This window comes from Lytechinus pictus, chromosome 2 (assembly GCF_037042905.1).
Source record: "Lytechinus pictus isolate F3 Inbred chromosome 2, Lp3.0, whole genome shotgun sequence".
Taxonomy (NCBI): Eukaryota; Metazoa; Echinodermata; class Echinoidea; order Temnopleuroida; family Toxopneustidae; genus Lytechinus; species Lytechinus pictus.
This window is the reverse complement of record NC_087246.1, coordinates 18,959,807-18,977,366: the sequence shown is the minus strand read 5'-3', so window position 1 is coordinate 18,977,366 and position 17,560 is coordinate 18,959,807. Positions and strand designations below refer to the sequence as shown.

Here is a 17,560-nt window from a genome sequence, read left to right as displayed (position 1 = left end):
TTTGTTCCCAAGCCTTACATTTTCATTGCTGGAAAAATAAATGGTAGAATCAGAGAAAATATTGAAACAGAGCTACATGCTTGTTATTTTGTTTTGAACGGTTTAGATTTTCCATGTAAAAAAATGCCAAAACTTTATATTGCTCTTTCATGTGCAAAGTCAATGCAATGCAGATACGACGGTTTGGCTGACCGCGCATTTGCATATTAAGTGCATGAAGCTGTTGTTTGCTTTAATACAGTACACATTTCCAATGAGATAGCACATTTAATCAAAAAAATTTTGTTGTTTTTACGACATCCCCGTAAAAATCCCCATTTATCTCAGAAACTACAATAATTTGCTTTCTAGAATTTTTATTGTGTATAGAATAGGACTTGTATTTTAATTTTCTGCAAATATCTCAAATATTGATTTTTAGACCAAAATTGACTGATACGACAGTTCGGATTAATGCCGATTTAGAGCCCAAATTCAACTAAACCTTATACACATGAAGTCTATCATATAAACTACAAAAGATAAATATTGGGTTTATGATATTGTATGTAATTTTTAGGAAAAATGTTAAGGAAAAGGCCAAAAATTATTTGAACAAGATGTGAAAAAACAGACCTGAAGTCTTAATAATAATAATTGGTATTAATATAGCGCTTTATCAATCTACGACTGCTCAAAGCGCTTCACAATTATTATTACCAGGTCACTGGATTCATAGCATTTCAAGCAGCCTGTTAGGTGCACACTTGCTAAACCAACCACAATAACAGTTGTTTCCTACCGGTAACCAATTAGCACCTGGGTGAGAGTGGCAAAGTGTGGATTGATGCCTTGCCAAAGGACGCTAGGCCATGGTGGGATAAACTCTTTGCATTATGAAGTTATCTCAAAAGAATGAATCAGCCCCAACCACAAGTCGTTTCAGGGTAATGTTCTGCTTTTTATTTCCTTTTTCTCCCCAAGAAATGTTTGGTTGTTGTTTGTGGTTGTTGCTGTCTCAGGCAGAATTTCTAAGCACGATACAGTCTTATTGGTCAACTGCAGTGAAACTGTTCAAAAACACCATGTAAAAATAATGAGATATCAAATAAAAATGACACTTATTTCTATGCTGATGATGACATTGTTAAGAATATTCAAGGAAGAGAAAGTCTGATGGGGAGGAAAATAGAAAAGAAGGTTGGAATAGAGATGGGTGATAATGAGAGATGGAGAAAGAGTGGAGAGAGGAAACGGAAGGGGTAATAAAAATTGATTGAAAAATAACATTACTCGTCCATAGAATATTCAAGATTTGAATGCTAAAATAATTCAATTCACCTTGTTGAATCTCTTTGCCACAACTTTAGACAGGCTTCAATTAATTTAATATCAAACCAGAATTGGAGGTCATTGTTATTCTGCCAAATTATACCAGTAATGTACAAATGTAGCTGTTTCTATTGTCTCTTTCAATGATTCTGAAACTAGACCTCAAAATAAATATGATACTATAAAACATCCTTGTCATACACGATGAAAGAGCTTTCACTTCTATCAATTATATTTCATCCATGTTCAAAACTGAATAGGAGCACTAAAAGAACATTGACTTCTCATTTTGCAAAAGAAAAGCTCATCCTGAAAACAAGTTGGGTCTGATGAAAGCAGAAAATGAGACAAAGATAACATATTGAAGGGCTTTAGCAAAATCTATCAAAGATTAACAGAGCTGTGGGTTTTTTAAAAACTTTGTGGGGGTTTTTATCTGGTGACATAATGTCACCAAAAAAAACATGCAAAAAACCATGCGAACTGCTCCTCCATATGTCATATTACATAAATCTATTAAATTACACTTTCTCATATGATTGAAAATGATTTCATCTGCATATTCAATATATCATCAGACCTACTATTTCTTACATGCTTCTAGGAGAAAATTATGGTCATGAATCATTAAAGGATGGGAATTTCTGGAAGCAATATTGCATGGTATATTGGTAGCTGGTCTCATGTTTCTAACATAATCAAAATTTCCTAACTTGGATATTTTTTTTCATAATTTTAGTCAAATCTTTATTGGTCTTTTGGGGGTGTTTATCAAAAGCAACTTGCAGTCAGGCAGAATTTCCAAATTTCCATTTTTACCCCCAGAAAATTTAGGATTTTGTTAAACAGCATCTCAACTTTAGCACCATTCTGGTTGAGTGAACAATATTTTGTGTTCAATTCCCAGTACAGAGGCAGTAAGGACAGACCCTTAGATATAAACCACACTGATATTTACAATATAGTACATCATTCACACAGTATCAAAAAATGGTTATGTAGAACGTTTCCTGATCTTGTATTTTCCTTTCTGCATCTGAGTGACATAGATCCTCATCTTCTGATTGTCGAGGGTCTTCTTCACCCATATCTGTAAAAAATAAAAAATAAAAAAAGACAATGAATAGATTAACTTTCCTGTAATGGTTATAAAACAAATGACATAATAATAATGCCACTTGTAATTATCATTGTTTTAAAACTTCTTTGTACAAATTCTAGATGCCTCACACGTATTTACTTTAGTGATAAAATACACACACATAAAAAAAATCAAAATCAGTCTTCAAATGATGGAACAAGTTAAAAATAAATTACCACAGCCAGTAATATGATGAATGTTGAATTTCAAATTTTGTTTCAATTTGTCAAGGGGGTTAGGTATGCATGATGCCCCCCCCCCCACCCTTCTCATGATTTGTCAGAGGTCACTTTCATTCTACACATACAATAACTTATAAAAATTCACTTCACCTCAATCTGGCCGATGGAGGTAACAATTGCGCTGACTTTGCCCATATCCTTTGACTCCACATAGACATTCTGGCCCCTGTGGAACCACCGTTTCTCATAGAACAGTTTCCCATCCTCGATCCGGACATTGTACTTGTGGTTGCTGTTGCTCCCTGCAGAGTGGCTACCACTAGAAGTTGTGGTAGTGTTGGTGCTGCCAGTGGCAGTGGTAGTGCTGCCGGTGGTTGTGCTACCGGTAATGTTGCTTGCTGCTCCACTGCTGCTGCCGTGGTTGTGATGGCCGTGGTTGGAGTGAGATTTCATGCTAGTCTTCGGTTTCCACGCTACACGAAAGGAAGCAATCATGAATTGAACTTAAATAGCATTACAAAGCACATCATACATAGATGCAAATAAGCATAGGTGTAGGGAGGCTTGGATGTGGTTGCCCCTTTATATCATTTGGGGCAACCTTCTAATTTGAAACCAGTGACTTCTTAATTCATCAATGATATAATTTGTCAGTTTTTTCCATTAAATATATTTCAATCATGTATAAAATAATAATATGGTATTTGCACATGAATCATATATAATAATACATATATTGAAAGGGGAATTCATTTGATTGGGACTACTCAATGCAGACTCAGCAGCTTTCATTGTTTTCAAAGCAAGCCCATTTTGACATCTTGGACAAAAAGGTCAGTGTACGCTCAAGCATGAAAGAAATATGTCTTCTATGTGCCATCTGATAGAGAAGACTATTGAGCATGAAAATCTCCTTCTTATTTAGAATCATGTCAACAGCTTTTCCCCAAAAAAAATCCTTTTTATAATAATATGCACTGTAAGGATAAATCATAATAATGAAAGAATATTGTAATATCAATTCCATTTATTTAGTTTGATTTCTTTCATATGCACTGCACATACATGTATATTCATTTCTTCATTCTTTATCCTTCTGCCGGAAAGAAATAGAAAATGATATATGACAACATGTGAATCAAGCTACACATCAATTGTTGAAGCATGTTAGCAAAACAATGCCTGGAAAATGAGAAAAGGGAATAGAGTCACCCACTATGGAGAGAAAGACCTCATCTACTCATGCAATGAGAATTTACAGACACAGTATTAGTAGTGAATAAGTATATCCATGGTAAGTATACAGATGGATGCTATGCTTGTTATTTCTATACAGATGGATAAAAAGTCAGCTGAAAATTAAAGTAAATAAATGTGACATTAAAACAATGGTTAAAGGACACACAAAATAATAGGAAGCACATCAACAGTGAAAAAGAAATATTAAACTTGAAAGCTTACAACTAAGCCAAGATAAAAGGAGATCAAATGTGTGATCAAGCAACAATTGCTCCTGTCTTTAATTTCTCTGAAAATATTGTTTCAATTACAGTTAAGGGTGTGATAGTTTTTCTCTTTTCTTGTTTAGAAAACTATGATTAGGATTAAATTATAGCTTTGATGTTAGGTTCATGTTTGGCTTAATGTGCAATTTTTCTAAAGGATTAATTGCTGTAAGAGTAAAAATTCTGTAATCAAATAAACATGTGTCTACACGATTATGTTTTTTCTAGCAATTTTTGGTTCGACATGCAACTTACATAATGTTGCCCATTTTGTAACCGCGTACCCGGCGTTGCAAATTCGGTCTTAAAAGTTGTGCGAGACTTGAAACTAAACAGCCAACAGCACAATTAAAAAAATGTGTGCGGCAGATTTATCAAGAAAAATGTTGAGGGGCAGACTCCACCCCCCAAGACTTTTTAGGGTTACTAACTATTAAATCTTAACCCTAAACAGGCCGGGGGGGTTGAATCAACCCCCCCCCCCCTCAACATTTTCTGCGATCATTCCGCCGCGCGAAATTTTTTGACCGCGATTTAATACTTTTAAGTCTCGTGCATCTTTTGAGACCAAATTTACGACGCCCGGGTACGCGGTTCCGAAATTATGCAACATTTCGTAAGTGCATGTCAGACCAAAAATTGTTCCAAAACGTGATTTTGTGTACAAAGTCAATGCAAATTGAGTTTTTTCATCTTATTCATAAAGATATGATTATTTTTACTTTAAACAGCTGAAATCAATTGATTTTAGCATAATTATGCTTAAAAAAGGTTGTGCAATAAATCTGGTGAAAAAAACAAAGAAAAACAAAGAAATACATAAGAAATTCATAAAACAATAAAATACATAAGAAATTGATTTCCAAACCGAACTTTTTTTAAATTACGATTGTTAAGAATGCTACAAAGAATATTTTTACCAAAAATTAGCATTCTGGGAGCTTTAAGCTTTATTTAGTGAATTAGAGCAAAAAGTATGATTTATGCATAAATTAGCATAATTAATTCATATAAAATAGAATCTCATTATTTTGGAAAATTTTACCATACAGCCTTGTAGATTACATCGCACACTACCAGCGTGCAAATTTTTGCGGCGCTTGCGCGATCGGCGGCCGAGATCTCAGGGGGGGTTGAATCAACCCCCCGGTTACAGAACATCCAAAAAAGCCCAGCCTAGTTAGGGTTAATACTCCTTCCCTGAAATCATCACTACACCACTCCCTAAAGTAGGAAATGAATGGTAGTTAACTTACACATGAGAACAGAACCCAATATCTAACAAGAGGGACAAAATAAATTGCGTTTCTATGAACAAAAACCTCCATGCTCTGAATAACAAGTAACTATTGCGACAAAGGGGGTCAATGCACATTTGGTCTGAAACCACTTGATCTAATATCCACAAGGGCTGTCTTCATTTTGGTTAAACCCATTTGGTCCATGTTTCGTTTTATCTTACTGGCTATTGGCCCAATGAACACTAAAGGCGATATGAAAATACTATTTGGTCTAAGCCAAGGTAAAAAATGAGACAAGGCAAGTAGGACTAAATACTTTAGCCAAAAGGATATTGGATTAACTGGTAATAGAAGTAGATAAAACTGGTTATAAACTATATGAATTTAGACCATGTGGAGTTTGATTAAATGTCAAGTAGACCAAGTGGTTACAGATAAGAGCCCCATTAACACAAAGCATAACACTTGATCTTTGGCTGATTGTTACTCATGATTACACAGATCACTTGTAATCAAGCTTACAAATCAACTTAATGATCAACATGCTTGTGTTACAGAGCTCCAGGGGGTTACTAGGGAGGCAGGCAGGCCAAGAACTTACAGGATTTAGGCTTCCATGGTGACGACTTCTCTGCTGATTTCCGCATGGACCCTGCCAAGAGAAAGGGCACTTGTCCGGATAGTGCTTGTTTTTTTATGTTTTTTTTTAATATTTCTCATTTCCCTGGATAATCTTATAACTTGCAAATAAGGCTGTATCATATTGCATATTTGGGTATTGGATTAAACCAGCTGTTAACAAACATGATATGGCAATATACTTTCCCCACGTACTAGTAATGTATAACGTGTAGTAATATTCACATATGACTTATCTTTCATCTAAGACTAACAGGTGTAGAAGTGGAGGAATATAATATTGGTTAGGGGAGAGGCAAGGGTGGTTGGTATTATAGTAATGAAGATATATTTGTGTTTTATAGCAAATACAATGCAGATTTCTTGTCTGAAGCACATTAAAATCCAAATTGTTTACAATATCAAGACAGGCAATATATCATTGGCTCGTTATTGTCTATTCATTTAAGTTTTGATGTCACAGTTTATATTTTAATATTATCGATATATCATGCAACCCTTACTTCGTTGTTCATACAATCATCAGTACCTACATGTAATAGTACATGTAAATTTTCTGAAAGATAAATTCCATGCCCAGTGACAAAAAGGGCATACGGTTCCCTTTCTAAATGTATGAACTATTAAAACTGAAAAGTGAAATCTTCATAAGACGAGACTTACATGGTGGTATGCAGTATTATTTTTTTCCACCGTAAAGGCAAATGGTGGATTCTTATGATTGATAGGAAAAGACATTTTACATGAACACATGCATCAACATCCTCACACACACACAAATACACACAAACAAACACATACAGAAGTAAATCTGAACAGTTTAAACACAACATTTGGAAAGTAATCTTTTTTTTTAAATAACTTTCATTTTATAAACGATTTTGATCTAATGATCATGAATAGATGAATAACTAGTTATGATTTATTGTAGTCCTAATGCCCATCTTTCCCAATGGTTTCCGCAATATGGTTAATTCACTCAAAGACACATAGCAAGGTTGAAAAGGATATATAACCGCCAAGATAAAAACCACACAATAGGTAGACTGATCCTAATTTCCATTTTTGTCAATCAGGCAGATAGTAAACTTTGAAATCAAGAAATGATCAACTATTCAAAGAAAACACCACATCTACTTGATCTATTGTTAGATGAATTTGATGGCAAGATTCAAAAGACAAGGAGAAAATAAGAGTTTGAAGGTCACCATTAAAGCATGAGATGTACAGACTGCACCACATTTGAAACTCTAATAAGTCTCCGAATTGGCCTTGACAAATTATTGTATCTCAATTTGGTCAAACTTCATGACTTCAGACTGAAGACAGAGGAAAAATCACTCTGTCAGATACGCCAATTTTGCAAGAGTTGATTTCGATCCGCAAGGATTATTCGGGCCTATGATTACAGAGAACATTGCCCAGTGACTTATTGTAGGTTTTGTGCAGGCTTGTTACATCAATAATATCTTGAGATACAAATGCACCCTTTACCAAGATCATGCAGTTTACACAACAGAAATCATCATGCTTATTTAAGTCGTATAAATTTGGAAAATGTACCTGATTTCTTGGTGGTCCCACTCTTGGTCTGTATGAAATATATTAAGAAATAGAATAAAGAAGAGTCAATTCAATATCTTTCATATGAAATAGGAGAAAAGAAATATATTTAGGGTCTGGTAACCCAAAGCCTAGCATTTGATTGCGGGTCTAATATACAATAATACTATCAATAAAAGCTAAGATACAAAGCACCTAGCAACAAGTCGAATACAAAATGGTTGAATTCTTAGTGCCTACCTGTGTGCTTTGAAACACCCATAAAAAGCACCCTATAAATGTTATTATTATTATTATTATTATTCAAGAGAATATGACAGGAATCATAGATTAGCTTTATATGACATTGCATGGAAGGATTTCTATTAGAAAAGCTTCTTCTTGAAAATAGTACATACCTTAGTAAGGGCCTTGAGATCAGCTGCAATCTCATCGTCGTTTAAAGTATAGCAGAACTGACGTATCCATTAGTCAAGGATGAAAATTATAGTAGATTTCCATTAACTCCTTAAAAATATTTGGAATTGCAAAATGAAGTGACAAATAAACTTTTAGTACTGTTTTAGAATTATTATATAGGTAGCAACCTTCTTGTGACTAAAAAGAATTCTCTATAAGAATTAGGAGACTGTTTTTTTCCAAAAATTAGGTTAACAGCATTGCCAAATCTAATACATCAGTCACATTTGCTCTACGGCGACCGTACGGTGAGTCGAAAACAGCTGTTTTATTAATTTCATTTTAAACCACCTATATGTAGCTGGTACAAAAAATGTTATAACCGCTGTTTTCTACTCGCTGTACGGCCGCCGTAGAGCAAATGTGACCGAGGTATTAAACACAGTTTTTTCTGGGTTGTTCTCACAATTTGTAAGTTATGAAATTAAAGGTTCCAACAGCCCACTGATTTATTATGTACATTTATAATTTCTAAACAATTTGCCCCATTTTAGGCAATAATGCCTTCCTTAATTAATATATTCTATTATTAGATGGAAACAGCACAAAAGGATATCAGGAGTAGGCTTTCTTCTCTTTTCTGGAAGTGGAATAGGGTCGTTTGGTCTCCGCCGTAGTTTCCTTGTGATAACTGGTTTAATCTCCATCGAATCTGGAGAGAAAAAGATATGAGAGAGCAACAATATTGTCATATCTGTGTGTGTTTACAAAGACACTCAAATTAAAAGGCAGGTCACAAGGTATTCTGTGCATTAGAAACAAATCTATGTCAGGAGAGCGTTTCATCAAGAGTTTCGTTGGTGATTTTTTTTTTTGACTAATTTGCTCTCAGCCAAGCAGATGCAAGGATTTCAGTGGCTTATAACATCTGCTGGTGAAAGTCAGTAACTAATCTTTTCATGGAACACTCCCTAGGAATACACTGTCACAACATATACAGTTGTGCTCAAAAGTTTGTGAACCCCACCACAAACTGGACTCTTTCATGCTGAGTGTTGATTGTAGACAACAACACTACAATGTTCAGCGAGCCCAGAGAAACAAACTTTATTGAATGTAATATTTCATCACCCGACTTAATTAACTTAATTAAATATCTAAAACATGGCATAACTTTGATCACTTTATATAAGTTCATTTTTGGTAGAGTTCACTAACTGCATAACTGTACATGTAATTGGATAAACAGATTGCTTTGTTTTATTTCTTTTTTTCTTTCTTTTCTTAAACAAATGTTCACACTGCTTCCATTCACATGATAATTTCAATTTAAAATGATTTTGACATTTTAGTTAAAACTTTAATTTGGTATGGTTCACCATATGCTACAACAAAATATTTCAATAATTTAAATCAAGCTTAATAGCTCGCAAGACTCTAACAGGAAATATTTTTCCATCTCAATATATCTTCAGTTTTAAAAGGGATAGGATCGAGTAATATTCCTACGTACCTCCTGTTAGCTCCATCGACTGATGTTCAATCTCTATCATCCTCCTCCTATCATCAAGATCTAGTAACAGAGTCTCCATGAGATCAACTTTCTTTAACTACAGACACAGAAAACACATTGAGAGATAAAGAGGATTGATATGAAAGATGGATAGCTAAAATAAAGTAAAGCAGTGCATCAGCAGTGTTGTCTTCTGCCATGGCCCTCCAAAGACTGTGTGGACAATGTATCCAAACACAGATGGAAGTAGATCTCAAAATAGTAAAGCCTCCAGCTACCACCTGTGGTGGATGGAGGAATACACTCAACAGTTTTAAAGATATATCATACAGAGATAGAGAGATAGCATTACAAAAACTTTTACAGGTTGTAAATTAGTCTTTCTTACCTCAAAGTCCTTGCCAGCATTTTTCTGATCCTTTAGATATTCTCTTTCCACAAGCTCCATCTGAAATGAATCAAGAAAAAGATTTTCTCTTATCAATATTGACAAGTAATATCTCTTTCATTTCCTGTTGATGTCATAGAACACTAATGTCCTTTACAAAGAATCAAATCACCAATATACCAAGGCCAGGGCGGTGTTTCATAGAGCTGTTGTAAGACTTTCTACACAACTGGTGACCTGTTCTTGTCCTTAAGAGATTTTTCTCTTCTTTTCTAAATACTGATGATTCAACAAAGAGTAATTTCTAGAACCATCATCATATTTTGACTAATAATCTTTGCATTCATTCATATGCTTGTTAACAAGAATTTTTTACAGAGAAGATTGAGATCAGATTTTCTTTTTTTTAAGCTTATCGAAATCACAAGAAAGAGTCATTATTATTTTCTCAGTTATTTAATCATGAACCCCCTATATTGTAAACTCTGCCATTAGCGTTTTCAGATATTCAATAGACTTAACCTTTTCTGAGCTAGATTCATAACATTGACATATTGAATGTCTATGTTTGAGTAATTTTGTATCAGCCTTGCATCGGCTACACACTACACTGTGTTTATGAACAGAGCATTTCACTAAAGTTTACTTTAATACAAGTTTGTATGATAAGAAGTTGAAGCAGCATACCTCCACTTGCTTAGCAATCTCTGCCATGCGTAAACGCTCTTTGAATTGTTGCTCCATCTTCTTGAGTTTTTTGTTGAGTTCAGGGTGTGTTCCATCCATGACTTGCTGAAGTTGTTTCTTCAATGTTGCCAATTTCTCTTTGTAAATCCTGTGAAGTATCAATAAAAATTTGAAAGAAAATATCAGTGACGGTTATCGAAACCCCCACCCTATCATGACAAACTTATGTGAGAATGAGGAACATATTTATAAATGAAAATAGCCGTTTCATTTTCATTACCAACAGCCATCAACATTGCAATGCAGTAATATGTATTTTTTTATGTTGCCATACAATCTGTCAAAGGATACACATATTATAAGAAAAGTGAGTGACCCAGGTTTTCCTTATGAAACAAGAAAATACAGAAAGGTGAGAAAGTATTCTAAAATTATGATTCCCAAGAATAAGTAAAAGTTGAGCATGGATTCAAAGAACATATTATTTGAAACCCCGACAACTTTGACAAATTTAAAAAAAAAACTGAAATCTAACAAAATCTGTATATGAGACAGATTTGTTATGCTCTTATAAAAACCCAAATTAGGAGATACATCTTGAACTGATAAGTAAAAATATAATGTGCCCCTTTTTCACATAAGATATTTTCATGGCCAAACTATGTGAAAAATTCGAAATTGTCACTTTTATCTAAAAATCGGCCTTCTTGGCTTGGTACAAAAATAATAATTGCCGCGCAAAAAAGTTTTCAACTTACATTTCTTTCATCTCCGTGTACTCCTCTTCAAGCTTAGCAGCATCTGTTTCACTAGCATCCTCAGTATCTGAAAATAAGATTTTTTTTACAATGATGATGATGAGGAGGATGATTTCAAATACATGTACATGTAGATAGGGTTAGAGTTCTAGGGAAACTCGATGAACTCTTGATATAACCACAATGCCCTATGACTCCAAAATGGATCTGATTCAAAGTTGTTGTTCTTTCAAAAACAAAAGCTAAAGGAGTTCAAAATCATTGATTCCATAACTTATTTTTGGGCTCCACTCCACTTCACTACCGCTACACTACTGCTACACTATGCTACATGTACACCTACCCAAATATCAAGGTGCATAATTCACTCTGATACTCTGAGTGACAAAGGTGGGATTTGGAATATAAAACTCATGCAACAACACAACCTCTGAAAACATCGAGATCATTTCGCATTTGCATCAGATCTCGGTGTATAGTCCTACTCATGAATATTCATGAATTGAGCTGCTATTTCCACGCATGCGCAATTTACGTTTGCGATGTTTTGGAATCGGCAGTGAATTAATATGTGCGAGGTCGAGGAAAATGTACTGGCCCTAAATCACCAACTTTGAGACTGATAGAAGCATGGAAAAGAAGTGAAACTTTGTGAAATGTAAGAATATTAGTTTTTATTGTATTTAAAGGTTGTGTTGTTGATTATAAGGTTCCTCCCCTTCTTCGATGTCCTTTTATATCACCAGGAGCTGGACACTTAGAGGAACAGAAGATCCTGCGTCCAGGACTGAACCTTATGTAACCTTATATGGAAAACATATGGTAATACAATCATTTTAAACTAAACTAAATATTTCAAAAATGCAGAGTGATGCAATTAGAAGCTAATATCTATCGTAAAAAAAACCCAACATTTTGGCAAAATTTTTACATTTACATTGTATAGGTATTTTTGTATTAATGGTGAAAGTTTGAAGTTTATGAGAATATATTGTATTTGATATGATTGAATTCATGAAGTGTTTCTGTTTGGTAATATGATCCACTTCCATATTATGAAACAAATGAAAGTGTCAGAAACTCGAAATTAGACATTTTTTAAACATTAAAATACAATGTAGATCTAGGCCAAGTTCTTTAAGCCTAGACTAGTACTTAGTAACGTGCTGTGAATTCAAAATGTGCCTCCATATGACATGTCAAACTTATTTCACTGACAGCACAGCTACATGTAATCACAACAACATACAACAAACACCCAGATACAAATACTCGCTCTCGAAAACCAGTGACAAACTGTGGCACTTTATTGTAAACGTCTCAAAATCAGTGATTTGAAGCCGGTTTGCAGTACCCCACATGTAATAATTCACCGCCGAATCCAAAATGGCGATCGCGTATGCAAATGAATTGCATTTGTATTTGATTTGCTTTGTTTATAAAGATCGCTTTATGATATTTATCGACCGATGCAAGTATTTTACGATTCATGATATTTTTCGGCAGATGCAAGTATTTTTTTAATCTATTTTAAGTTGGCAGCTATACACGCATGTGGTATCTAGGTATCGAGAACAAAGACAGCAAGATGGCGACCAAAACAGACTGGCTAAGTAAACGCTCGTGCTCTTAATTATTTTTCAAATTTACTACTAGTACTATTTATTGAATTTATATATATGCAACCTTATAAAATTTGGGGGGGGGTAAATATTGTTTTTGCCCATGTACGTTAGTTTGGGCTCAAAACGTTAAATAAAATGTGTGATTTAGATCTAATTTCACCGTGGGAAAACCTACGGTAGAGACCAATGCTATCCTGACCCAGGCTCCATGGAGAGTAATCCACGTGGAGTAGACCGATTTTTACTCTCCAGGAGCCTCCAGTCTAGTTATAGTTTAACCCAGGGAGCTCCGGCCCAGGAGTCGACCGTGCAAAACGAGGGAGACACAGGAATTTAGGGTCTCAACAGTAATCTTAATAAATTGTGGAAACAGAAATTATGCACTTACCACGATTATAATGGATGAAGGTCTATCGTGATACATATTTCTGACATCGAGGCACAGACTGGAACCTCAAAAAAACAAAATATAGCCTCGGCCTCGATCGGCCACTTTGACTGTTTTGAATTTTGAAAGAAGGAGAGGTACCGCGACAGAACTTTTAGTTTTTTTGAGGTTCCAGTCTGTGCCTCGATGTCAGGATTTGTGTGTCACGATAGACCTTCATCCATATAATCGTGGTAAGTGCATAATTTCTGTTTCCACATTTTATTAAAATTACTATTGAGACCCCAATCTACCCCAGGGCCCAGTGTCTCCTAGCCTGGAGGCGTCTGGGGAGTAAAAGTCATCTACTCTACGTAGGCTTACTCCCCACTGATGCCTGGTTTGCCTAGCCATTGGTCTATACACACCGTAGGTTTTCCCACGGTGAAAGTAGACCTAAATTATAAGTTTTGGTTAGGATTTTGACCCCAAACTAACGTACATGGGCCAAAACTAAGTTTTACCCCCAAATTTAATATGTTTGTATATATTCCTTCAATAAATATTAGTTAATATGAAAAATAATTAAGAGCACGAGCTTTGACTTACCAAGTCTGTTTTGGTCGCCATCTTGATGTCTTTGTTATCGATACCTAGATACCACACGTGTGTATAGCTGCCAATTTACATTTAAAAAATACTTGCATCGGCAGATAAATATCATGAATCGTAAAATACTTGCATAGGTTGATAAATATCATAAAATTTGCTTTATATTTATCAACCGAGGCAAGTATTTTACGATTCATGATATTTATCTGCCGATGCAAGTATTTTTTAAATTTAAATTGGCAGCTATACTGTACACACGTGTGGTATCTAGGTATCGATAACAAAGACATCAAGCATGTCAAGATGTAGACCAAAAGCTTCGGTCTATGTTATGTTGGTTGTTCAGCTGAACTCCGTTGGCTTCACTCACCAAATACAGAGACCGAAGTTCTAGCGCGATCTGTACAGGGGACTAATGGCCATATGTTTATGTGTATTAAGTTCGGATAAAACAGGGCAGTGAAGTTGCGCGACAGCCGAGGTAAGTCACTGTTTTTGTTCCTTTTAACTTGATTTTCCCCGTGTTTTGGCAATTAATGCCAAGACTCAGAGGGACTATTAATTTGCATTTCGGTCGCATTAATTTTCATAAGTTTGATTCATTAAAGACAAAAATTGAAGAGCCCCGACGGGGGGATTTTGCATTGTAAGTCCCCTAATGGTGGCTGCACGATAGCGAGCCGTCTGTGTATGAGGAGAAATTAAAAAATTAAAAAAATGTTAAAAAACTCCTCGAAACAGACGGCCGCCAGCTGTCTAGTCAAGATCATGAAGATGGTGACCAAAACAGACTTGGTAAGTCAACGCTCGTGCTCTCTTAATTATTTTTCATATTAACTAATATTTATTGAACTAAGGAATATATACAAACATATTAAATTTGGGGGGAAAACTTAGTTTTGGCCCATCCATGTATTGGCCTATCGCCCTATGTACCTTAGTTTGGGGTCAAAATCCTAACCAAAACTTATTATAATTTAGGTCTACTTTCACCGTGGGAAAACCTACGGTGTGTATACCCCAGGCAATGGCTAAGCAAACCAGGCGTCAGTGGGGAGTAAGCCTACGTAGAGTAGATGACTTTTACTCCCCAGACGCCTCCAGGCTAGTGTCTCCCTCGTTTTGCGCGGTCGACTCCTGGGCTCCGGACGGCTTCGCGGGCCGGAGCTCCCTGGTGGTAGTTTTACATGTACCGGTACCGGTACCGTACCTTCATCTGATTCTTGTGGTGCAGTTGTCCGTTTGTCTCGAATATCCTCACTGTCGCTGAATTCATATTCTCGAGCTGGATCAACGCCGTTCGGCAGGGATTTATTCCCCAACATGATACTCATAGCTGGGTGAAAATCACTAATTATCTGAAAAAAATGCAATAATTCTGTTGATATCGCGTTACCGAACAACAGAAAATTGACGCCGATAGATCGACCTTCTTCTATTGCAATTGAGCGACTATTGACGTAGGTGAATTAGGAGACCAATAAATGTAACAAAATTTTTGTGCGGTGTCTTCAAGGGAACAAATAATAAAACCAACACTAAATCATGTACAGTAGGCCTATAGTTAGTTAGTTTAGTTTACTCCAACGATGTTGTAGGACTAAGCATGTTCATCGATCAAAGTAGAATGTCCATTACTGCTCTCCTTCAGACAAAATTAGATGCACTACTTGTGTTGGCAGGGGTATTGTGGACAGAAAAAAAATCGAAACACTCGAAAATTGAAAATCACCCCGTAATCATAGGCAATCTTCTTCCAATATCCAGTCTAAACGCAATCAGTGAACAAGCAGTAACTACATCTTCTGGGAGACTGTTCCACACATCTATCACTCGGTTAGCAAAGAAAAATAAAATAGTTGTCGAATTAATTTGGATGTGGCCATATGGGTAACAATAAATGAAATGGTTAATTGCGCAAAAAAATCATACTTTCTTCTATTTTACTCATTTTTTTCTTTTTCTCTTGTACCCCAGCCCCGGGACCCCAGCCTCTCGATGCTCATATCCGATCGGAATGTTACAAAAGTTAAAGCTCGTGCTTTGCACTCGCATTATTGGTGTATAATTAGATCTATCCCTTTTCATGTAAAAAAAAATTGACACCTATCCCAAATTCAAGAAAAAAATAAGTGGGGATTTGTAAGGGGTCAAGTTCTTTTTTACTCACACGGTATCCCGGGCGCGGTATGTAAAAATTTGTGATTATAGCCATCTGATTCATGATTTTACAAAAACTGCTAAGATCGTTTCTTGGGAAGGGGTGAGGGTTAACAAAATACATGATATAGCCCCCCCCCCCCTCGATCCCTGTGCTCCTCCGAAGAGCCATATTGTTCCAACCTCATAGCCAAAGAAGAAAGGGGGATCCGACAGGAAAAAATAAGGAGGGGAGGATTATTCTATTGTTACTGGGGGTGCTGAGCATTGTCACAGCACCCCAGTAACAATCCTTCGTGGATAGGTCCATGGGGAGGAAGAAAAAAAACGAAAAGTTAATAATAATCTGCCGAAGATGATATGGGATATTCTGTTCTTAATTGAGTTTTCATAATATTGTTTTTGGCAAAAGTGCAGGTGCAGAATACAGCCAATGTTCGGCTAACGATACATGCTTGCATTATTTGATGATCCGTGTCGTCTTCATGAAGATCCCACCACCCTTGAAATGGCCCGTCTTTTCAGGCCAGTATAGCCTATATTTCCGTGGATATAGCTCGCGCTTCGCATTTTCATTATTGATAGGTGAGATGAGAGTTTTTTTGAGACCCATAGATTTTGCAATTTTCCTGTATGTTGGACGCATAGGCGGATCCAGGGGGGCCCGAGTGGCCCGGGCCCCTATTGGCGGAGCAAAAAAGGGGGAAAATGAAAGAAAGGAGAAAAAAAAGAAAAAAGGAGGGAAAAGAGAAGAGAAAAAAGAAAACTAGAGGAGGAAGACGAGGGAAGAAAATAAGATGAGGGAAAGGCTTGGAAAATAAAAAGAATCTTTCATGTCACTAGATCTATATAAAATTTTCGCTCGCGCTCGCATCGCCTGTTAGGTGATTTTCTTATTCAATATGGAGTTTAAATATCAAGTTTGGGAGTCAATATTCAAAACATATTTCATCTCGGAAATAGAACTTTCATTATTTTGTGTGATTTACAAATTGATTTTTTCAAAGTGCTCTGTAAAAATGTAAGATTTATGGTCTGAATATTAACATTTTCTGCTCGCACTGCGGGGCCGCAAATTTTGATTATTTTCGTGTATTCCATAAAGTTTTCAAAATATTCCTTTTCAGGTCTGATTGTCAAAACGTATCATCTAGCGCAGCATGCTCGCATTTTGACTGGCGAGTTATGCAGTGGCGTAACAGGCGGGGGGGGCAGGGGGGCAAGCTGCCCCCCCCCCCCTGGCGGAGCTCACCGGTAAAATAAAAAAACGGGGAAAAGAAAAAAAAAAAGGAAGAAAGGGAAAGGGAAAGGAAAGAAAAAAAAAGAGGAAAGGCGAAGGGGAAAAGGAAAGAGAAAGGGAAAAGAAAACTAAAAAAAAAACATCCAAAGGGAAAACGGAAAGAAAACGGGAAAAGGAAGGAAAGAAGAACAACTGAGAAAGAATAATTCTCCCCGATATACAAATACAT

The 17,560-nt window shown here is 36.0% G+C and overlaps 1 protein-coding gene across 2 annotated transcripts; it reads right to left on the bottom strand.

The window, feature by feature from the left end:
* Positions 1-809: 809 nt before the first annotated feature.
* Positions 810-15,388, bottom strand: LOC129254624 (sin3 histone deacetylase corepressor complex component SDS3-like). 2 transcript variants are annotated; one of them, XM_064112134.1, is made up of 11 exons: positions 15,142-15,379; positions 11,328-11,394; positions 10,570-10,717; positions 9,883-9,942; positions 9,495-9,591; positions 8,598-8,693; positions 7,981-8,042; positions 7,583-7,610; positions 5,982-6,032; positions 2,785-3,107; positions 810-2,401 (listed from the first exon to the last, which is right to left on the bottom strand). In XM_064112134.1, the coding sequence occupies exons 1-11, from the start codon at positions 15,263-15,265 to the stop codon at positions 2,306-2,308; spliced, it is 1,152 nt and encodes a 383-aa protein (XP_063968204.1). In that variant the 5' UTR covers positions 15,266-15,379; the 3' UTR covers positions 810-2,305. The 2 variants fall into 2 exon arrangements, with proteins under 2 accessions (XP_063968204.1, XP_063968210.1); XM_064112140.1 differs by lacking the exon at positions 5,982-6,032 and having other exon boundaries at positions 15,142-15,388.
* Positions 15,389-17,560: the final 2,172 nt, after the last annotated feature.